The sequence below is a fragment of the Oncorhynchus mykiss genome, chromosome 1, assembly GCF_013265735.2.
Source record: "Oncorhynchus mykiss isolate Arlee chromosome 1, USDA_OmykA_1.1, whole genome shotgun sequence".
NCBI classification, from domain to species: Eukaryota; Metazoa; Chordata; class Actinopteri; order Salmoniformes; family Salmonidae; genus Oncorhynchus; species Oncorhynchus mykiss.
This window is the reverse complement of record NC_048565.1, coordinates 14270612-14294753: the sequence shown is the minus strand read 5'-3', so window position 1 is coordinate 14294753 and position 24142 is coordinate 14270612. Positions and strand designations below refer to the sequence as shown.

Sequence of the window (24142 nt, the reverse complement as noted above, 5' to 3'; positions counted from 1 at the left end):
GGAAATACAGGCAGGAGCTGGGGGGAAATACAGGCAGGAGCTGGGGGGAAAATACAGGCAGGAGCTGGGGGGGAAAATACAGGCAGGAGCTGGGGGGGAAATACAGGCAGGAGCTGGGGGGAAATACAGGCAGGAGCTGGGGGGAAATACAGGCAGGAGCTGGGGGGAAAATACAGGCAGGAGCTGGGGGGAAATACAGGCAGGAGCTGGGGGAAATACAGGCAGGAGCTGGGGGGAAAATACAGGCAGGAGCTGGGGGGAAATACAGGCAGGAGCTGGGGGGAAATACAGGCAGGAGCTGGGGGGAAATACAGGCAGGAGCTGGGGGGAAATACAGGCAGGAGCTGGGGGGAAATACAGGCAGGAGCTGGGGGGAAATACAGGCAGGAGCTGGGGGGAAATACAGGCAGGAGCTGGGGGGAAATACAGGCAGGAGCTGGGGGGAAAATACAGGCAGGAGCTGGGGGGGAAATACAGGCAGGAGCTGGGGGGAAATACAGGCAGGAGCTGGGGGGAAATACAGGCAGGAGCTGGGGGGAAATACAGGCAGGAGCTGGGGGGAAATACAGGCAGGAGCTGGGGGGAAATACAGGCAGGAGCTGGGGGGAAAATACAGGCAGGAGCTGGGGGGGAAATACAGGCAGGAGCTGGGGGGAAATACAGGCAGGAGCTGGGGGGAAATACAGGCAGGAGCTGGGGGGAAATACAGGCAGGAGCTGGGGGGAAAAGCTGGGGGGAAATACAGGCAGGAGCTGGGGGGAAAATACAGGCAGGAGCTGGGGGGAAAATACAGGCAGGAGCTGGGGGGGAAATACAGGCAGGAGCTGGGGGGAAATACAGGCAGGAGCTGGGGGGAAATACAGGCAGGAGCTGGGGGGAAAATACAGGCAGGAGCTGGGGGGAAATACAGGCAGGAGCTGGGGGGAAATACAGGCAGGAGCTGGGGGGAAATACAGGCAGGAGCTGGGGGGAAATACAGGCAGGAGCTGGGGGGAAATACAGGCAGGAGCTGGGGGGAAAATACAGGCAGGAGCTGGGGGGAAAATACAGGCAGGAGCTGGGGGGAAATACAGGCAGGAGCTGGGGGGAAATACAGGCAGGAGCTGGGGGGAAAATACAGGCAGGAGCTGGGGGAAATACAGGCAGGAGCTGGGGGAAAATACAGGCAGGAGCTGGGGGAAAATACAGGCAGGAGCTGGGGGGAAATACAGGCAGGAGCTGGGGGAAATACAGGCAGGAGCTGGGGGGAAATACAGGCAGGAGCTGGGGGGAAAATACAGGCAGGAGCTGGGGGAAAATACAGGCAGGAGCTGGGGGAAATACAGGCAGGAGCTGGGGGGAAAATACAGGCAGGAGCTGGGGGGGAAATACAGGCAGGAGCTGGGGGGAAATACAGGCAGGAGCTGGGGGGAAATACAGGCAGGAGCTGGGGGGAAATACAGGCAGGAGCTGGGGGGAAAAGCTGGGGGGAAATACAGGCAGGAGCTGGGGGAAAATACAGGCAGGAGCTGGGGGGAAAATACAGGCAGGAGCTGGGGGGAAATACAGGCAGGAGCTGGGGGGGAAATACAGGCAGGAGCTGGGGGGAAATACAGGCAGGAGCTGGGGGGAAAATACAGGCAGGAGCTGGGGGGAAATACAGGCAGGAGCTGGGGGGAAAATACAGGCAGGAGCTGGGGGAAATACAGGCAGGAGCTGGGGGGAAATACAGGCAGGAGCTGGGGGAAAAATACAGGCAGGAGCTGGGGGAAAATACAGGCAGGAGCTGGGGGGAAATACAGGCAGGAGCTGGGGGGAAATACAGGCAGGAGCTGGGGGGAAAATACAGGCAGGAGCTGGGGGCAGGAGCTGGGGGGAAATACAGGCAGGAGCTGGGGGAAAATACAGGCAGGAGCTGGGGGGAAATACAGGCAGGAGCTGGGGGGAAAATACAGGCAGGAGCTGGGGGGAAATACAGGCAGGAGCTGGGGGAAATACAGGCAGGAGCTGGGGGGAAAATACAGGCAGGAGCTGGGGGGAAAATACAGGCAGGAGCTGGGGGGAAAATACAGGCAGGAGCTGGGGGGAAATACAGGCAGGAGCTGGGGGAAAATACAGGCAGGAGCTGGGGGGAAAATACAGGCAGGAGCTGGGGGGAAATACAGGCAGGAGCTGGGGGAAATACAGGCAGGAGCTGGGGGGAAAATACAGGCAGGAGCTGGGGGGGAAATACAGGCAGGAGCTGGGGGGGAAATACAGGCAGGAGCTGGGGGGGAAATACAGGCAGGAGCTGGGGGGGAAATACAGGCAGGAGCTGGGGGGGAAATACAGGCAGGAGCTGGGGGGAAATACAGGCAGGAGCTGGGGGGAAATACAGGCAGGAGCTGGGGGGAAATACAGGCAGGAGCTGGGGGAATACAGGCAGGAGCTGGGGGGAATACAGGCAGGAGCTGGGGGGAATACAGGCAGGAGCTGGGGGGAACACAGGCAGGAGCTGGGGGAAATAGAGGCAGGAGCTGGGGGGAAATACGAGGCAGGAGCTGGGGGGAAATACAGGCAGGAGCTGGGGGGAAATACAGGCAGGAGCTGGGGGGAAATACAGGCAGGAGCTGGGGGGAAATACAGGCAGGAGCTGGGGGGAAATACAGGCAGGAGCTGGGGGAAATACAGGCAGGAGCTGGGGGGAAATACAGGCAGGAGCTGGGGGGAAAATACAGGCAGGAGCTGGGGGGGAAATACAGGCAGGAGCTGGGGGGAAATACAGGCAGGAGCTGGGGGGAAAATACAGGCAGGAGCTGGGGGGAAAATACAGGAAGGAGCTGGGGGGAAATACAGGAAGGAGCTGGGGGGAAATACAGGCAGGAGCTGGGGGGAAATACAGGCAGGAGCTGGGGGGAAATACAGGCAGGAGCTGGGGGGAAATACAGGCAGGAGCTGGGGGGAAATACAGGCAGGAGCTGGGGGAAATACAGGCAGGAGCTGGGGGGAAAATACAGGCAGGAGCTGGGGGGAAAATACAGGCAGGAGCTGGGGGGAAATACAGGCAGGAGCTGGGGGGAAATACAGGCAGGAGCTGGGGGGAAATACAGGCAGGAGCTGGGGGGAAAATACAGGCAGGAGCTGGGGGGGAAATACAGGCAGGAGCTGGGGGGGAAATACAGGCAGGAGCTGGGGGGAAATACAGGCAGGAGCTGGGGGGAAATACAGGCAGGAGCTGGGGGGAAAATACAGGCAGGAGCTGGGGGGAAAATACAGGCAGGAGCTGGGGGGAAAATACAGGCAGGAGCTGGGGGGGAAATACAGGCAGGAGCTGGGGGGAAATACAGGCAGGAGCTGGGGGGAAAATACAGGCAGGAGCTGGGGGGGAAAATACAGGCAGGAGCTGGGGGGAAATACAGGCACGAGCTGGGGGGGAAATACAGGCACGGAGCTGGGGGGAAATACAGGCAGGAGCTGGGGGGGAAATACAGGCAGGAGCTGGGGGGGAAATACAGGCAGGAGCTGGGGGGGAAATACAGGCAGGAGCTGGGGGGAAATACAGGCAGGAGCTGGGGGGAAATACAGGCAGGAGCTGGGGGAAATACAGGCAGGAGCTGGGGGAAAAATACAGGCAGGAGCTGGGGGGAAATACAGGCAGGAGCTGGGGGGAAATACAGGCAGGAGCTGGGGAGGAGCTGGGGGAAATACAGGCAGGAGCTGGGGGGAAATACAGGCAGGAGCTGGGGGGAAATACAGGCAGGAGCTGGGGGGAAAATACAGGCAGGAGCTGGGGGGAAATACAGGCAGGAGCTGGGGGAAATACAGGCAGGAGCTGGGGGAAATACAGGCAGGAGCTGGGGGGAAAATACAGGCAGGAGCTGGGGGGAAAATACAGGCAGGAGCTGGGGGGAAAATACAGGCAGGAGCTGGGGGGAAAATACAGGCAGGAGCTGGGGGAAAATACAGGCAGGAGCTGGGGGGAAAATACAGGCAGGAGCTGGGGGGAAATACAGGCAGGAGCTGGGGGGAAATACAGGCAGGAGCTGGGGGGAAAATACAGGCAGGAGCTGGGGGGGAAATACAGGCAGGAGCTGGGGGGGAAATACAGGCAGGAGCTGGGGGGGAAATACAGGCAGGAGCTGGGGGGAAAATACAGGCAGGAGCTGGGGGGAAATACAGGCAGGAGCTGGGGGGAAATACAGGCAGGAGCTGGGGGGAATACAGGCAGGAGCTGGGGGGAATACAGGCAGGAGCTGGGGGAATACAGGCAGGAGCTGGGGGGAATACAGGCAGGAGCTGGGGGAATACAGGCAGGAGCTGGGGGGAAATACAGGCAGGAGCTGGGGGGAAATACAGGCAGGAGCTGGGGGGAAATACAGGCAGGAGCTGGGGGGAAATACAGGCAGGAGCTGGGGGGAAATACAGGCAGGAGCTGGGGGGAAATACGGCAGGAGCTGGGGGGAAAATACAGGCAGGAGCTGGGGGGAAATACAGGCAGGAGCTGGGGGGAAATACAGGCAGGAGCTGGGGGGGAAATACAGGCAGGAGCTGGGGGGAAAATACAGGCAGGAGCTGGGGGGAAATACAGGCAGGAGCTGGGGGGAAATACAGGCAGGAGCTGGGGGGAAATACAGGCAGGAGCTGGGGGGAAATACAGGCAGGAGCTGGGAGCTGGGGGAAATACAGGCAGGAGCTGGGGGGAAAATACAGGCAGGAGCTGGGGGGAAATACAGGCAGGAGCTGGGGGGAAATACAGGCAGGAGCTGGGGGGAAAATACAGGCAGGAGCTGGGGGAAATACAGGCAGGAGCTGGGGGGAAATACAGGCAGGAGCTGGGGGGAAATACAGGCAGGAGCTGGGGGGGAAAATACAGGCAGGAGCTGGGGGGAAATACAGGCAGGAGCTGGGGGGAAATACAGGCAGGAGCTGGGGGGAAATACAGGCAGGAGCTGGGGGGAAAAGCTGGGGGGAAATACAGGCAGGAGCTGGGGGGAAAATACAGGCAGGAGCTGGGGGAAAATACAGGCAGGAGCTGGGGGGGAAATACAGGCAGGAGCTGGGGGGGAAATACAGGCAGGAGCTGGGGGGAAATACAGGCAGGAGCTGGGGGGAAATACAGGCAGGAGCTGGGGGGAAAATACAGGCAGGAGCTGGGGGAAAATACAGGCAGGAGCTGGGGGGAAATACAGGCAGGAGCTGGGGGGAAATACAGGCAGGAGCTGGGGGGAAATACAGGCAGGAGCTGGGGGGAAAATACAGGCAGGAGCTGGGGGGAAAATACAGGAAGGAGCTGGGGGGAAATACAGGAAGGAGCTGGGGGGAAATACAGGCAGGAGCTGGGGGGAAATACAGGCAGGAGCTGGGGGGAAAATACAGGCAGGAGCTGGGGGGAAATACAGGCAGGAGCTGGGGGGAAATACAGGCAGGAGCTGGGGGGAAAATACAGGCAGGAGCTGGGGGAAAATACAGGCAGGAGCTGGGGGAAAATACAGGCAGGAGCTGGGGGGGAATACAGGCAGGAGCTGGGGGGAAAATACAGGAGCTGGGGGAAATACAGGCAGGAGCTGGGGGGAAAATACAGGCAGGAGCTGGGGGGGAAATACAGGCAGGAGCTGGGGGGAAATACAGGCAGGAGCTGGGGGGAAATACAGGCAGGAGCTGGGGGGAAATACAGGCAGGAGCTGGGGGGAAAATACAGGCAGGAGCTGGGGGGAAATACAGGCAGGAGCTGGGGGGGAAAATACAGGCAGGAGCTGGGGGGAAATACAGGCAGGAGCTGGGGGGAAATACAGGCAGGAGCTGGGGGGAAAATACAGGCAGGAGCTGGGGGGAAATACAGGCAGGAGCTGGGGGGGAAATACAGGCAGGAGCTGGGGGGGAAATACAGGCAGGAGCTGGGGGGGAAATACAGGCAGGAGCTGGGGGGAAAATACAGGCAGGAGCTGGGGGGGAAATACAGGCAGGAGCTGGGGGGGAAATACAGGCAGGAGCTGGGGGGAAAATACAGGCAGGAGCTGGGGGGAAATCAGGCAGGAGCTGGGGGGGAATACAGGCAGGAGCTGGGGGAAATACAGGCAGGAGCTGGGGGGAAATACAGGCAGGAGCTGGGGGGAAATACAGGCAGGAGCTGGGGGGAATACAGGCAGGAGCTGGGGGGAAATACAGGCAGGAGCTGGGGGGAAATACAGGCAGGAGCTGGGGGAAAATACAGGCAGGAGCTGGGGGGAAAATACAGGCAGGAGCTGGGGGGAAATACAGGCAGGAGCTGGGGGGAAATACAGGCAGGAGCTGGGGGGAAAATACAGGCAGGAGCTGGGGGGAAATACAGGCAGGAGCTGGGGGGAAATACAGGCAGGAGCTGGGGGGAAATACAGGCAGGAGCTGGGGGGAAATACAGGCAGGAGCTGGGGGGGAAATACAGGCAGGAGCTGGGGGGAAATACAGGCAGGAGCTGGGGGGAAATACAGGCAGGAGCTGGGGGGAAATACAGGCAGGAGCTGGGGGGAAAATACAGGCAGGAGCTGGGGGGAAATACAGGCAGGAGCTGGGGGGAAATACAGGCAGGAGCTGGGGGGAAATACAGGCAGGAGCTGGGGGGAAATACAGGCAGGAGCTGGGGGGAAATACAGGCAGGAGCTGGGGGAAATACAGGCAGGAGCTGGGGGGGAAATACAGGCAGGAGCTGGGGGGAAATACAGGCAGGAGCTGGGGGGAAATACAGGCAGGAGCTGGGGGGAAATACAGGCAGGAGCTGGGGGGAAATACAGGCAGGAGCTGGGGGGAAATACAGGCAGGAGCTGGGGGGAAATACAGGCAGGAGCTGGGGGGAAATACAGGCAGGAGCTGGGGGGAAATACAGGCAGGAGCTGGGGGGAAATACAGGCAGGAGCTGGGGGGAAATACAGGCAGGAGCTGGGGGGAAATACAGGCAGGAGCTGGGGGGAAATACAGCAGGAGCTGGGGGGAAATACAGGCAGGAGCTGGGGGGAAATACAGGCAGGAGCTGGGGGGAAATACAGGCAGGAGCTGGGGGGAAATACAGGCAGGAGCTGGGGGGAAATACAGGCAGGAGCTGGGGGGAAATACAGGCAGGAGCTGGGGGGAAATACAGGCAGGAGCTGGGGGGAAATACAGGCAGGAGCTGGGGGGAAATACAGGCAGGAGCTGGGGGGAAATACAGGCAGGAGCTGGGGGGAAAATACAGGCAGGAGCTGGGGGGAAATACAGGCAGGAGCTGGGGGGAAATACAGGCAGGAGCTGGGGGGAAATACAGGCAGGAGCTGGGGGGAAATACAGGCAGGAGCTGGGGGGAAAATACAGGCAGGAGCTGGGGGGAAATACAGGCAGGAGCTGGGGGGAAATACAGGCAGGAGCTGGGGGGAAATACAGGCAGGAGCTGGGGGGAAATACAGGCAGGAGCTGGGGGGAAAATACAGGCAGGAGCTGGGGGGAAATACAGGCAGGAGCTGGGGGGAAATACAGGCAGGAGCTGGGGGGAAATACAGGCAGGAGCTGGGGGGAAATACAGGCAGGAGCTGGGGGGAAATACAGGCAGGAGCTGGGGGGAAATACAGGCAGGAGCTGGGGGGAAATACAGGCAGGAGCTGGGGGGAAATACAGGCAGGAGCTGGGGGGAAATACAGGCAGGAGCTGGGGGGAAATACAGGCAGGAGCTGGGGGGAAATACAGGCAGGAGCTGGGGGGAAATACAGGCAGGAGCTGGGGGGAAATACAGGCAGGAGCTGGGGGGAAATACAGGCAGGAGCTGGGGGGAAAATACAGGCAGGAGCTGGGGGGAAATACAGGCAGGAGCTGGGGGGAAATACAGGCAGGAGCTGGGGGGAAATACAGGCAGGAGCTGGGGGGAAAATACAGGCAGGAGCTGGGGGGGAAATACAGGCAGGAGCTGGGGGGAAATACAGGCAGGAGCTGGGGGGAAATACAGGCAGGAGCTGGGGGGGAAATACAGGCAGGAGCTGGGGGGAAATACAGGCAGGAGCTGGGGGGAAATACAGGCAGGAGCTGGGGGGAAATACAGGCAGGAGCTGGGGGGAAATACAGGCAGGAGCTGGGGGGAAATACAGGCAGGAGCTGGGGGGAAATACAGGCAGGAGCTGGGGGGAAATACAGGCAGGAGCTGGGGGGAAATACAGGCAGGAGCTGGGGGGAAATACAGGCAGGAGCTGGGGGGAAATACAGGCAGGAGCTGGGGGGAAATACAGGCAGGAGCTGGGGGGAAATACAGGCAGGAGCTGGGGGGAAATACAGGCAGGAGCTGGGGGGAAATACAGGCAGGAGCTGGGGGGAAATACAGGCAGGAGCTGGGGGGAAATACAGGCAGGAGCTGGGGGGAAATACAGGCAGGAGCTGGGGGGAAATACAGGCAGGAGCTGGGGGGAAATACAGGCAGGAGCTGGGGGGAAATACAGGCAGGAGCTGGGGGGAAATACAGGCAGGAGCTGGGGGGAAATACAGGCAGGAGCTGGGGGGAAATACAGGCAGGAGCTGGGGGGAAATACAGGCAGGAGCTGGGGGGAAATACAGGCAGGAGCTGGGGGGAAATACAGGCAGGAGCTGGGGGGGAAATACAGGCAGGAGCTGGGGGGAAATACAGGCAGGAGCTGGGGGGAAATACAGGCAGGAGCTGGGGGGAAATACAGGCAGGAGCTGGGGGGAAATACAGGCAGGAGCTGGGGGGAAATACAGGCAGGAGCTGGGGGGAAATACAGGCAGGAGCTGGGGGGAAATACAGGCAGGAGCTGGGGGGAAATACAGGCAGGAGCTGGGGGGAAATACAGGCAGGAGCTGGGGGGAAATACAGGCAGGAGCTGGGGGGAAATACAGGCAGGAGCTGGGGGGAAATACAGGCAGGAGCTGGGGGGAAATACAGGCAGGAGCTGGGGGGAAATACAGGCAGGAGCTGGGGGGAAATACAGGCAGGAGCTGGGGGGAAATACAGGCAGGAGCTGGGGGGAAATACAGGCAGGAGCTGGGGGGAAATACAGGCAGGAGCTGGGGGGAAATACAGGCAGGAGCTGGGGGGAAATACAGGCAGGAGCTGGGGGGAAATACAGGCAGGAGCTGGGGGGAAATACAGGCAGGAGCTGGGGGGAAATACAGGCAGGAGCTGGGGGGAAATACAGGCAGGAGCTGGGGGGAAATACAGGCAGGAGCTGGGGGGAAATACAGGCAGGAGCTGGGGGGAAATACAGGCAGGAGCTGGGGGGAAATACAGGCAGGAGCTGGGGGGAAATACAGGCAGGAGCTGGGGGGAAATACAGGCAGGAGCTGGGGGGAAATACAGGCAGGAGCTGGGGGGAAATACAGGCAGGAGCTGGGGGGAAATACAGGCAGGAGCTGGGGGGAAATACAGGCAGGAGCTGGGGGGAAATACAGGCAGGAGCTGGGGGGAAATACAGGCAGGAGCTGGGGGGGAAATACAGGCAGGAGCTGGGGGGAAATACAGGCAGGAGCTGGGGGGGAAATACAGGCAGGAGCTGGGGGGGAAATACAGGCAGGAGCTGGGGGGAAATACAGGCAGGAGCTGGGGGGAAATACAGGCAGGAGCTGGGGGGAAATACAGGCAGGAGCTGGGGGGAAATACAGGCAGGAGCTGGGGGGAAATACAGGCAGGAGCTGGGGGGAAATACAGGCAGGAGCTGGGGGGAAATACAGGCAGGAGCTGGGGGGAAATACAGGCAGGAGCTGGGGGGAAATACAGGCAGGAGCTGGGGGGAAATACAGGCAGGAGCTGGGGGGAAATACAGGCAGGAGCTGGGGGGAAATACAGGCAGGAGCTGGGGGGAAATACAGGCAGGAGCTGGGGGGAAATACAGGCAGGAGCTGGGGGGAAATACAGGCAGGAGCTGGGGGGAAATACAGGCAGGAGCTGGGGGGAAATACAGGCAGGAGCTGGGGGGAAATACAGGCAGGAGCTGGGGGGAAATACAGGCAGGAGCTGGGGGGAAATACAGGCAGGAGCTGGGGGGAAATACAGGCAGGAGCTGGGGGGAAATACAGGCAGGAGCTGGGGGGAAATACAGGCAGGAGCTGGGGGGAAATACAGGCAGGAGCTGGGGGGAAAATACAGGCAGGAGCTGGGGGGAAATACAGGCAGGAGCTGGGGGGAAATACAGGCAGGAGCTGGGGGGAAATACAGGCAGGAGCTGGGGGGAAATACAGGCAGGAGCTGGGGGGAAATACAGGCAGGAGCTGGGGGGAAATACAGGCAGGAGCTGGGGGGAAATACAGGCAGGAGCTGGGGGGAAATACAGGCAGGAGCTGGGGGGAAATACAGGCAGGAGCTGGGGGGAAATACAGGCAGGAGCTGGGGGGAAATACAGGCAGGAGCTGGGGGGAAAATACAGGCAGGAGCTGGGGGGAAATACAGGCAGGAGCTGGGGGGAAATACAGGCAGGAGCTGGGGGGAAATACAGGCAGGAGCTGGGGGGAAATACAGGCAGGAGCTGGGGGGAAATACAGGCAGGAGCTGGGGGGAAATACAGGCAGGAGCTGGGGGGAAATACAGGCAGGAGCTGGGGGGAAATACAGGCAGGAGCTGGGGGGAAAATACAGGCAGGAGCTGGGGGAAAATACAGGCAGGAGCTGGGGGGAAATACAGGCAGGAGCTGGGGGGAAATACAGGCAGGAGCTGGGGGGAAATACAGGCAGGAGCTGGGGGGAAAATACAGGCAGGAGCTGGGGGGAAAATACAGGCAGGAGCTGGGGGAAAATACAGGCAGGAGCTGGGGGGAAATACAGGCAGGAGCTGGGGGGAAATACAGGCAGGAGCTGGGGGGAAATACAGGCAGGAGCTGGGGGGAAATACAGGCAGGAGCTGGGGGGAAATACAGGCAGGAGCTGGGGGGAAATACAGGCAGGAGCTGGGGGGAAATACAGGCAGGAGCTGGGGGGAAATACAGGCAGGAGCTGGGGGGAAAATACAGGCAGGAGCTGGGGGAAAATACAGGCAGGAGCTGGGGGGAAAATACAGGCAGGAGCTGGGGGGAATACAGGCAGGAGCTGGGGGGAAAATACAGGCAGGAGCTGGGGGAAATACAGGCAGGAGCTGGGGGGAAAAGCTGGGGGGAAATACAGGCAGGAGCTGGGGGGAAAATACAGGCAGGAGCTGGGGGGAAATACAGGCAGGAGCTGGGGGGAAATACAGGCAGGAGCTGGGGGGAAAATACAGGCAGGAGCTGGGGGGAAAATACAGGCAGGAGCTGGGGGGAAATACAGGCAGGAGCTGGGGGGAAATACAGGCAGGAGCTGGGGGGAAATACAGGCAGGAGCTGGGGGGAAAATACAGGCAGGAGCTGGGGGGGAAATACAGGCAGGAGCTGGGGGGAAATACAGGCAGGAGCTGGGGGGAAATACAGGCAGGAGCTGGGGGGAAATACAGGCAGGAGCTGGGGGGAAAAGCTGGGGGGAAATACAGGCAGGAGCTGGGGGGAAAATACAGGCAGGAGCTGGGGGGAAAATACAGGCAGGAGCTGGGGGGAAATACAGGCAGGAGCTGGGGGGAAAATACAGGCAGGAGCTGGGGGGAAATACAGGCAGGAGCTGGGGGGAAAATACAGGCAGGAGCTGGGGGGAAATACAGGCAGGAGCTGGGGGGAAAATACAGGCAGGAGCTGGGGGGGAAATACAGGCAGGAGCTGGGGGGAAATACAGGCAGGAGCTGGGGGGAAAAGCTGGGGGGAAAAGCTGGGGGGAAATACAGGCAGGAGCTGGGGGGAAAATACAGGCAGGAGCTGGGGGGAAAATACAGGCAGGAGCTGGGGGGAAAATACAGGCAGGAGCTGGGGGGAAAATACAGGCAGGAGCTGGGGGGGAAATACAGGCAGGAGCTGGGGGGAAATACAGGCAGGAGCTGGGGGGAAATACAGGCAGGAGCTGGGGGGAAATACAGGCAGGAGCTGGGGGGAAAATACAGGCAGGAGCTGGGGGGAAAATACAGGCAGGAGCTGGGGGGGAAATACAGGCAGGAGCTGGGGGGGAAATACAGGCACGAGCTGGGGGGAATACAGGCAGGAGCTGGGGGGAATACAGGCAGGAGCTGGGGGGAACACAGGCAGGAGCTGGGGGGAACACAGGCAGGAGCTGGGGGAAAAAGAGGCAGGAGCTGGGGGAAATACAGGCAGGAGCTGGGGGGAAATACAGGCAGGAGCTGGGGGGAAATACAGGCAGGAGCTGGGGGGAAATACAGGCAGGAGCTGGGGGGGAAATACAGGCAGGAGCTGGGGGGAAATACAGGCAGGAGCTGGGGGGGAAATACAGGCAGGAGCTGGGGGGGAAATACAGGCAGGAGCTGGGGGGGAAATACAGGCAGGAGCTGGGGGGGAAATACAGGCAGGAGCTGGGGGGGAAATACAGGCAGGAGCTGGGGGGGAAATACAGGCAGGAGCTGGGGGGGAAATACAGGCAGGAGCTGGGGGGAAATACAGGCAGGAGCTGGGGGGAAATACAGGCAGGAGCTGGGGGGAAATACAGGCAGGAGCTGGGGGGAAATACAGGCAGGAGCTGGGGGGAATACAGGCAGGAGCTGGGGGGAATACAGGCAGGAGCTGGGGGGAATACAGGCAGGAGCTGGGGGGAATACAGGCAGGAGCTGGGGGGAACACAGGCAGGAGCTGGGGGGAACACAGGCAGGAGCTGGGGGAAATACAGGCAGGAGCTGGGGGGAAATACAGGCAGGAGCTGGGGGGAAATACAGGCAGGAGCTGGGGGGAAATACAGGCAGGAGCTGGGGGGAAATACAGGAAGGAGCTGGGGGGAAATACAGGCAGGAGCTGGGGGGAAATACAGGCAGGAGCTGGGGGGAAATACAGGCAGGAGCTGGGGGGAAATACAGGCAGGAGCTGGGGGGAAATACAGGCAGGAGCTGGGGGGAAATACAGGAAGGAGCTGGGGGGAAATACAGGCAGGAGCTGGGGGGAAATACAGGCAGGAGCTGGGGGGAAAATACAGGCAGGAGCTGGGGGGAAATACAGGCAGGAGCTGGGGGGAAAATACAGGCAGGAGCTGGGGGGAAAATACAGGCAGGAGCTGGGGGAAAATACAGGCAGGAGCTGGGGGGAAAATACAGGCAGGAGCTGGGGGGACAATACAGGCAGGAGTTGGGGGAAAATACAGGCAGGAGCTGGGGGGAAATACAGGCAGGAGCTGGGGGGAAATACAGGCAGGAGCTGGGGGGAAATACAGGAAGGAGCTGGGGGGGAAATACAGGAAGGAGCTGGGGGAAATACAGGCAGGAGCTGGGGGGAAAAACAGGCAGGAGCTGGGGGGAAATACAGGCAGGATCTGGGGGGAAAAACAGGCAGGAGCTGGGGGGAAATACAGGCAGGAGCTGGGGGGAAATACAGGAAGGAGCTGGGGGAAATACAGGCAGGAGCTGGGTGGGAAATACAGGCAGGAGCTGGGGGGAAAAACAGGCAGGAGCTGGGTGGAAATACAGGCAGGAGCTGGGTGGAAATACAGGCAGGAGCTGGGGGGAAATACAGGCAGGAGCTGGGGGAAATACAGGCAGGAGCTGGGGGAAATACAGGCAGGAGCTGGGGGAAAATACAGGCAGGAGATGGGGGGAAATACAGGCAGGAGCTGGGGGGAAATACAGGCAGGAGCTGGGGGGAAATACAGGCAGGAGCTGGGGGGAAATACAGGCAGGAGCTGGGGGGAAATACAGGCAGGAGCTGGGGGGAATACAGGCAGGAGCTGGGGGGAATACAGGCAGGAGCTGGGGGGAATACAGGCAGGAGCTGGGGGGAAAAGCTGGGGGGAAATACAGGCAGGAGCTGGGGGGAAAATACAGGCAGGAGCTGGGGGGAAAATACAGGCAGGAGCTGGGGGGAAAATACAGGCAGGAGCTGGGGGGGGAAATACAGGCAGGAGCTGGGGGGAAATACAGGCAGGAGCTGGGGGGAAATACAGGCAGGAGCTGGGGGGAAATACAGGCAGGAGCTGGGGGGAAAATACAGGCAGGAGCTTGGGGGGAAAATACAGGCAGGAGCTGGGGGGAAATACAGGCAGGAGCTGGGGGGGAAATACAGGCAGGAGCTGGGGGGGAAATACAGGCAGGAGCTGGGGGGAAATACAGGCAGGAGCTGGGGGGAAATACAGGCAGGAGCTGGGGGGAAATACAGGCAGGAGCTGGGGGGAAATACAGGCAGGAGCTGGGGGGAAATACAGGCAGGAGCTGGGGGGAAATACAGGCAGGAGCTGGGGGGAATACAGGCAGGAGCTGGGGGGAATACAGGCAGGAGCTGGGGGGAATACAGGCAGGAGCTGGGGGGAACACAGGCAGGAGCTGGGGGGAACACAGGCAGGAGCTGGGGGAAATAGAGGCAGGAGCTGGGGGAAATACAGGCAGGAGCTGGGGGGAAATACAGGCAGGAGCTGGGGGGAAATACAGGCAGGAGCTGGGGGGAAATACAGGCAGGAGCTGGGGGGAAATACAGGCAGGAGCTGGGGGGAAATACAGGCAGGAGCTGGGGGGGAAATACAGGCAGGAGCTGGGGGGGAAATACAGGCAGGAGCTGGGGGGGAAATACAGGCAGGAGCTGGGGGGGAAATACAGGCAGGAGCTGGGGGGAAATACAGGCAGGAGCTGGGGGGAAATACAGGCAGGAGCTGGGGGGAAATACAGGCAGGAGCTGGGGGGAAATACAGGCAGGAGCTGGGGGGAAATACAGGCAGGAGCTGGGGGGAAATACAGGCAGGAGCTGGGGGGAATACAGGCAGGAGCTGGGGGGAATACAGGCAGGAGCTGGGGGGAATACAGGCAGGAGCTGGGGGGAATACAGGCAGGAGCTGGGGGGAACACAGGCAGGAGCTGGGGGGAACACAGGCAGGAGCTGGGGGGAAATACAGGCAGGAGCTGGGGGGAAATACAGGCAGGAGCTGGGGGGAAATACAGGCAGGAGCTGGGGGGAAATACAGGCAGGAGCTGGGGGGAAATACAGGAAGGAGCTGGGGGGAAATACAGGAAGGAGCTGGGGGGAAATACAGGCAGGAGCTGGGGGGAAATACAGGCAGGAGCTGGGGGGAAATACAGGCAGGAGCTGGGGGGAAATACAGGCAGGAGCTGGGGGGAAATACAGGAAGGAGCTGGGGGGAAATACAGGCAGGAGCTGGGGGGAAATACAGGCAGGAGCTGGGGGGAAAATACAGGCAGGAGCTGGGGGGAAATACAGGCAGGAGCTGGGGGGAAAATACAGGCAGGAGCTGGGGGGAAAATACAGGCAGGAGCTGGGGGAAAATACAGGCAGGAGCTGGGGGGAAAATACAGGCAGGAGCTGGGGGGACAATACAGGCAGGAGTTGGGGGGAAAATACAGGCAGGAGCTGGGGGGAAATACAGGCAGGAGCTGGGGGGAAATACAGGCAGGAGCTGGGGGGAAATACAGGCAGGAGCTGGGGGGAAATACAGGCAGGAGCTGGGGGGAAAATACAGGCAGGAGCTGGGGGGAAATACAGGCAGGAGCTGGGGGGGAAATACAGGCAGGAGCTGGGGGGAAATACAGGCAGGAGCTGGGGGGAAATACAGGCAGGAGCTGGGGGGGAAATACAGGCAGGAGCTGGGGGGAAATACAGGCAGGAGCTGGGGGGAAATACAGGCAGGAGCTGGGGGGAAATACAGGCAGGAGCTGGGGGGAAATACAGGCAGGAGCTGGGGGGAAATACAGGCAGGAGCTGGGGGGAAATACAGGCAGGAGCTGGGGGGAAATACAGGCAGGAGCTGGGGGGAAATACAGGCAGGAGCTGGGGGGAAATACAGGCAGGAGCTGGGGGGAAATACAGGCAGGAGCTGGGGGGAAATACAGGCAGGAGCTGGGGGGAAATACAGGCAGGAGCTGGGGGGAAATACAGGCAGGAGCTGGGGGGGAAAATACAGGCAGGAGCTGGGGGGGAAATACAGGCAGGAGCTGGGGGGGAAATACAGGCTGGAGCTGGGGGGAAATACAGGCAGGAGCTGGGGGGGAAATACAGGCAGGAGCTGGGGGGGAAATACAGGCAGGAGCTGGGGGGAAATACAGGCAGGAGCTGGGGGGAAATACAGGCAGGAGCTGGGGGAAATACAGGAAGGAGCTGGGGGGGAAATACAGGCAGGAGCTGGGGAAAATACAGGCAGGAGCTGGGAAAATACAGGCAGGAGCTGGGGGGAAATACAGGCAGGAGCTGGGGGGAAAATACAGGCAGGAGCTGGGGGGAAAATACAGGCAGGAGCTGGGGGGAAAATACAGGCAGGAGCTGGGGGGGAAATTACAGGCAGGAGCTGGGGGGAAAAACAGGCAGGAGCTGGGGGGAAATACAGGCAGGAGCTGGGGGGAAATACAGGAAGGAGCTGGGGGAAATACAGGCAGGAGCTGGGGGGGAAATACAGGCAGGAGCTGGGGGGAAAAACAGGCAGGAGCTGGGTGGAAATACAGGCAGGAGCTGGGGGGAAATACAGGCAGGAGCTGGGGAAAATACAGGCAGGAGCTGGGGGGAAATACAGGCAGGAGATGGGGGGAAATACAGGCAGGAGCTGGGGGGAAATACAGGCAGGAGCTGGGGGAAATACAGGCAGGAGCTGGGGGAAATACAGGCAGGAGCTGGGGGAAATACAGGCAGGAGCTGGGGGAAGTACAGGCAGGAGCTGGGGGAAATACAGGCAGGAGCTGGGGGGAAATACAGGCAGGAGCTGGGGGGAAATACAGGCAGGAGCTGGGGGGAAATACAGGCAGGAGATGGGGGGGAAATACAGGCAGGAGTTGGGGGAAAATACAGGCAGGAGCTGGGGGGGAAAATACAGGCAGGAGCTGGGAAAATACAGGCAGGAAATACAGGCAGGAAATACAGGCAGGAGCTGGGGGGGAAATACAGGCAGGAGCTGGGGGAAATACAGGAAGGAGCTGGGGGGAAATGCAGGCAGGAGCTGGGGGGGAAATACAGGCAGGAGCTGGGGGGGAAATACAGGCTGGAGCTGGGGGGGAAATACAGGCTGGAGCTGGGGGGAAATACAGGCAGGAGCTGGGGGAAATACAGGAAGGAGCTGGGGGGGAAATACAGGCAGGAGCTGGGGGGGAAATACAGGCAGGAGCTGGGGGGGAAATACAGGCAGGAGCTGGGGGGGAAATACAGGCAGGAGCTGGGGGGGAAATACAGGCAGGAGCTGGGGGGAAATACAGGCAGGAGCTGGGAGGCAGGAGCTGGGGGGAAATACAGGCAGGATCTGGGGGAAATACAGGAAGGAGCTGGGGGGAAATACAGGCAGGAGCTGGGGGGGAAATACAGGCAGGAGCTGGGGGGGAAATACAGGCAGGAGCTGGGTGGGAAATACAGGCAGGAGCTGGGGGGGAAATACAGGCAGGAGCTGGGGGAAATACAGGAAGGAGCTGGGGGAAATACAGGAAGGAGCTGGGGAAATACAGGAAGGAGCTGGGGAATACAGGCTAATAGTAATATCACTTTTCTTTAGAGGTTTGGATGATATATCTCTCCATTTCCTGTTTTTCTCTAAACACATTTTTAAAAGGCCAAGACATAATTCTCAAGGCCTATTTGTGCAAAATAAATGAACACCACAAATAAACACACCCACACGTCTATTCTATTGTTTAGGAATGTTTGACCACTAGCTATTTCAATATGTAATTTATATAATCATTTTGATTGAAAATGTATCAATTTGGTTAAAATGCACTTTAATTATCCAACATCACACTTACTGATGGCGAGGTGAAGCCTGTGCCCAAAGCACTGCAGGCGGGTCCAGATGTTCAAGTGCAATGCTTTTATCATGTTGCTCCTGCTGTCAGTTGTCATGTACACCTGTCGGTCTTCACTCATCTTCCACGATGCCAGAGAGTCATTGAGACCCTGGGATATTACTTCACCCGTATGATCATCAGGGAAGTAAGACGTCTGGAGGCAGACATTTTGCAATATCCAGGGTTGATTTATGTAGTGGACTGTCAAACTTAGGTATGGCTCTAACATTCTGCGCGACCATAGATCGAACTTCCACCTCAAACTTCTCTTGTCATAAGGGATTATGTTTGAAGTTGCGGGTATGGTAGTTTGTCTTTTAGCAGACGTTTTGGGAATTGGGCGACTGGAATCGGCATTGTGTAGTCTCATGCTTTCCTCCCATTCCATCTTGTGTTTCAGTTGCAGGTGATGGAAGAGGTTGGTTGTACTGCTGCTTTTCGTAGCAATTGTCTTTCGACACATTTTGCACAGGACATTCGTTTGCTGAACATCAGACCTCTTAACCCCGAACCACTTCCATATTACTGAACAAACATTGGATGTTTTCATCCTCACAGAGAGGCTGAGCTGGCTTCCTCACTTTCCATGTTGGTGGAACTCTTACCACCACTGCACCTCTCCGGCGTGGTTACAACTTGTGAAAGGTTGTGATTGGTGGATAACCTCTGTGCACGTGTTGGGCTGACAGAAGAGACAGTGGGATGCTGCATTTGTAAAAAGTTACATTATAACAGAACCTCCATTCCTGCGATACAGGCATTTTCCACATCGCGCTAAAACAAACTTGAATATATCGAAAACACTCGATATCGCCCGGCCCTCTCTCAAAGTTCTTAATTTGTGTTTTATTTTGTTCCTCATGCAGGAATTTGGCACAAACAGGGCTTTTTATGAGAACATTGGGGGGGAGGAATTGTTCTCATTTTCTTCCAATTAACAAACAATTAAATATGCATTTAATATGCAGTGCGTCCAGGGAGGATGTGCAGGGGCAGAGGTCTAATGCCTAACAAACACGACAACAGGAGGTCAGACTGCAGACTGCAATTGCTTTCCAATGAAATTAGTTCTTACCAGCTGCTTAGTGGTGTTAGGCAGGTTGCCAGATAACGACGCAAACAACTGGACCTCAGGTAGAATATTACAGTCTAGTTGGGACTGTTCTTTTCAGTCTGACAACCTAAAACAAAGTATGCAGTATTTTCTGAGGCCAAAAGTCTGACCTCTGTCCTTACCATAGCTGTGTCTCCATGGTTACCCAGGTTTGCCTTGGGCTGTACCACCTCTGGGGCAGGGGTGGGGGCAGGGGCATTGGGTGTCCAGCCCTGGTCCCAGTCACTACAGCACAGCAGCAGTGGGTCCTTACTCTGCAGAGCTGCAAACGGGTTGGCATTCAGGCCCCCCTGGAGAAACAAACACACAACCTTAGATCATTCCTTTTATAATCCCAGTTCCATTCTACATTAGCCTCGTTCCAGGTCTGTTAGAGCAGTCTCATCACGATTGACCATAGGAGTTGGAGAGACAGCACACATATATAGGACCACTCTAATTACACACATTATAACAAGGTCTTATAACGTCACCATGTTCTAGAACCAAAGATAGCGCATAAATTAAGATAGTTCACTCAGGCCATTTACATTGATAAAAACATTGTCAGTTCCGGTCTACTTAACTGGGTGAGTCTCCAATAGTGATCAATGAGATACCAGCTGGGTCTGGTCTACTTAGTTCATTGAACCAGGGAAAAAAACAGCGAGTGGGGTGTCTCGCTTCCTCTTTCGGCTATGCTAGAATTATGTTCTGATAATTGTGGGGTCAAAGGTCATACCTGAGTTGTAGAGTTGACCTCGATGAACTCCAGTGCTGGGAGGTCAGGCAGAACTTCCTCTTTGTTGGTTTTGTTCCCACCCACAAGGTTAGGGGTCTAAAACACACATCCAATTAAAGTTTTTTTTTTTTACACCTTTATTTAACTCAGCAAGTCCGTTAACAACAAATTCTTATTTTCAATGACGGCCTAGGAACAGTGGGTTAACTGCCTGTTCAGGGGCAGAACAACAGATTTGTACCTTGTCAGCTCTGGGATTTCAACTTGCAACCTTTCGGTTACTAGTCCAACGCTCTAACCACTACATTGGTATACTCAAATATTTACAAAAATGTGAGGGGTGTACTCACTTTTGTGATGTACTGTGTGTATATATATATATATATATATATATATATATATATATATATATATATATATATATATATATATATATATATATATATATATATATATATATATATATATATATATATATATGACCGATTATGATTTTTCAACGCCGATACCGATTATTGGAGCCGCTGCCAATTTTGTATTTATTTGTAATAATGACAATTACAACCATACTGAATGAACACTTATTTTAACTTAATATAATACATCAATAAAATCAATTTAGCTTCAAATAAATAATGAGTTACTTGCTCAGAACATATGAAAGTTGGTGGTTCATTTTAACATGAGACTTCAATATTCCAAGGTAAGAGGTTTTAGGTTGTAGTTAATATCGTATTAATAAGACTATTTCTCTCTATACCATTTGTATTTCATATACCTTTGGCTATTGGATGTTCTTATAGGCACTATAGTATTGCCAGTGTAACAGTATAGCTTCCGTCCCCCTCCTCGCCCCTCCCTGGGCTCGAACCAGGAACACATCGACAACAGCCACACTTGAAGCAGCGTTACCCATCAATCCACAAAATCAGGCGGCCCTTGCAGAGCAAGGGGAATAACTACTCTAGGTCTCAGAGCGAGTGACGTTTGAAACGCTATTAGCGTGCATCCCGCTAACTAGCTAGCCATTTCACATCGGTTACACCAGCCATTAGGCTGATAGGCTTGTCATAAACAGCGCTGTGCTTGCGAAGAGCTGCTGGCAAAACGCATGAAAGTGCTGTTTGAATGAATGCTTACGAGCATGCTGCTGCCTACCATCACTCAGACTGCTCTATCAAATCATAGACTTAAGTCTAACATAACACACAGAAATACGAGCCTTGGGTCATTAATATGGTCGAATCCGGAAACTATCATTTCGAAAACGTTTATTATTTCAGTGAAATACGGAACCGTTCTGTATTTTATCTAACGGGTGGCATCCCTAAGTCTAAATATTCTTGTTACATTGCACAACCTTCAATGTTATGTCATAATTACGTACAATTCTGGCAAATTAGTTCACAATGAGCCAGGCTGCCCAAACTGTTGCATATACCCTGACATGGATTGTGTATGTGTGCCATAAAGCTGGTGAATGTGCAAGACAAAATATTTAAGTGCCTTTGAACGGGATTTGGTAGTAGGTGCCAGGCGCACCGGTTTGTGTCAAGAACTGCAACGCTGCTGGGTTTTTCACACTCAACAGTTTCCCGTGTGCATCAAGAATGGTCCACCACCTAAAGGACATCCAGCCAACTTGACAACTGTGGGAAGCATTGTATTGTAGTCCACAAGGAACAGCATCCTTGTGGAACGCTTTTGACACCTTGTAGAATCCATGCCCTGATGAATTGAGGCTGTTCTGAGTGCAAAAAGGAAGGGGGGGGGGGGGGGGGGGGGGGGGGGGGTGTAACTCAATATTAGGAAGGTATTCCTAATGTTTGGTATACTCAGTATAAACAAGGATTATATTTAAAGGCTTTTGCTGAACCCTGTTGTGTCAGATCAGTGATCTGTTCAAGGCTGTTAAGAAGCCTCCGGCCAGGCCTCAGACCTCCACACAAGACAAGGCTGTTAAGAAGCCCCCAGCCAGGCCTCCACACAGGACAAGGCTGTTAAGAAGCCCCCAGCCAGGCCTCCACACAGGACAAGGCTGTTAAGAAGCCCCAGCCAGGCCTCCACACAGGACAAGGCTGTTAAGAAGCCCCCAGCCAGGCCTCCACACAGGACAAGGCTGTTAAGAAGCCCCCAGCCAGGCCTCCACACAGGACAAGGCTGTTAAGAAGCCCCAGCCAGGCCTCCACACAGGACAAGGCTGTTAAGAAGCCCCCAGCCAGGCCTCCACACAGGACAAGGCTGTTAAGAAGCCCCCAGCCAGGCCTCCACACAGGACAAGGCTGTTAAGAAGCCTCCAGCCAGGCCTCAGACCTACACACAGGACAAGGCTGTTAAGAAGCCCCCAGCCAGGCCTCAGACCTCCACACAGGACAAGTCTGTTAAGAAGCCTCCAGCCAGGCCTCCACACAGGACAAGGCTGTTAAGAAGCCTCCAGCCAGGCCTCAGACCTCCACACAGGACAAGGCTGTTAAGAAGCCCCCAGCCAGGCCTTCACACAGGCCAAGGCTGTTAAGAAGCCCCCAGCCAGGCCTCCACACAGGACAAGGCTGTTAAGAAGCCCCCAGCCAGGCCTCAGACCTCCACACAGAACAAGGCTGTTAAGAAGCCCCCAGCCAGGCCTCAGACCTCCACACAGGACAAGGCTGTTAAGAAGCCCCCAGCCAGGCCTCAGTCCTCCACACAGGACAAGGCTGTTAAGAAGCCCCCAGCCAGGCCTCAGACCTCCACAGTAGTTTTCATAATGGGTGGATGATGCTCTCGCTCCCTCTTGCATCCCCACAGAAAGCAGTCCTGACGGAACACTGCAATTCATCCCTTTCCCGTTTCAGCAGAACGACTGTAGCCGTCTCTCCCCCACCCTCTCCCTCATCCTCTCTCTCTCTCACCCTGCCCCCCCTCCCTCTCTCTCTGCCTCCCCCTCAATTCAATTCAAGGGGCTTTATTGGCATGGGAAACATATGTTAACATTGCCAAAGCAAGTGAAGTAGATAAACAAAAGTGAAATAAACAAAAATAAACATTACACTCACAGAAGTTCCAAAAGACATTTGAAATGTCATATTATGTATATATACACAGTGTTGTAACGATGTACAAATGGTTAAAGTACAAACAGGAAAACAAATATGGGTTGTATTTACAATGGTGTTTGTTCTTCACTGGTTGACCTTTTCTTGTGGCAACAGGTCACAAATCTTGCTGCTGTGATTGCACAGTGGAATTTCACCCAATAGATAAAGGCGTATATCAAAATTGGATTTGTTTTCTAATTCTGTGTGGGTCTGTGTCACGACTTCCGCCGAAGTCGGTCCCTCTCCTTGTTCGGGCGGTGTTCGGCGGTCAAAATTACCGGCCTTTTAGCCATCGCCGATCCATTTTCCATTTGTTTTGTCTTTGTCTTACACACCTGGTTTCAATCCCCCAATTACTTGTTAATTATTTAACCCTCTGTTCCCCCATGTTTGTTTGTGAGTAATTGTTTATTGTATTGCGGTCCGTATTTGTGGCCTTGTATTTATACGACGTGTATTGTGATATATTTGAGTAAAATTGCTTTCATTACTCATATCTGCGGTCCTGCGCCTGACTTATCTCACCAGCTACACACAGACGCATTACAGAATTACTCACCACCGAATGGAGTCAGCAGGACCAGACGCCCTCCCTGTGGCGGTAGAGGAGCGCGTCCAGCAGCACGCGACCATATTGCAATGTCTGAGCAACGCCATGGATCGGGTGCTGCAGACGATGGATCGTTGCGAGAGAGGAGGAGGTCCTCCACCAGCCCCACTACAGCAGGCCACACTGTCCACCCCTCCTTCACCCGGTCCCAGTGGGATTCGGCTCGCTCTCCCGTGGGAGTATGATGGGACAGCTGCCGGATGCCAGGGGTTCCTACTCCAGCTGGAGCGCTACCTGGCGACCATCCACCCGGCTCCTTCGGGACGTAAGAGCGTGTCCGCCCTCGTCGCCTGCCTCTCAGGCAAAGCCCTGGTGTGGGCCAACACCGTATGGAGTGAAGGAGAAACGGCGTTGGACAATTACGCTAAGTTCACCCGCTGCTTTGGGCAGATTTCAACCACCCGCCTGAGGGTCGAGCGGCGGGTGAACGTCTGTTCCACCTGAAGCAGGGGACGAGGAGCGCACAGGATTTCGCTTGGGACTTCCGGACCCTGGCCACCAGCGCGGGATGGAACGACAGGGCCCTGATCAATCACTACCGGTGCAGTCTGCGCGAGGACGTTCGTCGGCTGTTGGCCAGCCGAGACACCACCCTCATGTTGGACCAGCTGGTGGATCTGACCATCCGGCTGGACAACCTGCTGGCTGCCCGCGGACGTCCAGATCGGGGCCTGTCAGTTCCATCCCCTCCGCTCCGACGCCCATGAAGCTGGGAGGTGCTGCGCTTAGGGCGACCGGAGGAGGGGCCATTCCCTGCACCATCTGTGGCCGCAGAGGGCACACTGCTGGTCGGTGCTGGGGAGGTTCCTCAGGGAGTCGAGGCAGCAGGCAGGGCACTATCGTGTCACCCCAGGTGAGTCGGCACCAGGCTCACCCAGAGCCCCCTGTTGCTCACATGTATGTGTTTATTAAATTT

General features: G+C 56.7%; 1 protein-coding gene across 2 annotated transcripts in view; it reads right to left on the bottom strand.

Moving 5' to 3' along the window:
• Positions 1-24142, bottom strand: part of tdrd5 (tudor domain containing 5) — a 52718-nt gene that overhangs the window by 9353 nt on the left and 19223 nt on the right. For both annotated transcript variants that reach the window (XM_036947346.1, XM_036947319.1), the window contains exons 14-15: positions 19543-19638; positions 18944-19111 (exon numbers count right to left, since the gene is read on the bottom strand). In XM_036947346.1, coding sequence (XP_036803241.1) covers positions 18944-19111; positions 19543-19638 — 264 coding nt within the window. The remainder of the gene's footprint in view (positions 1-18943; positions 19112-19542; positions 19639-24142) is intronic.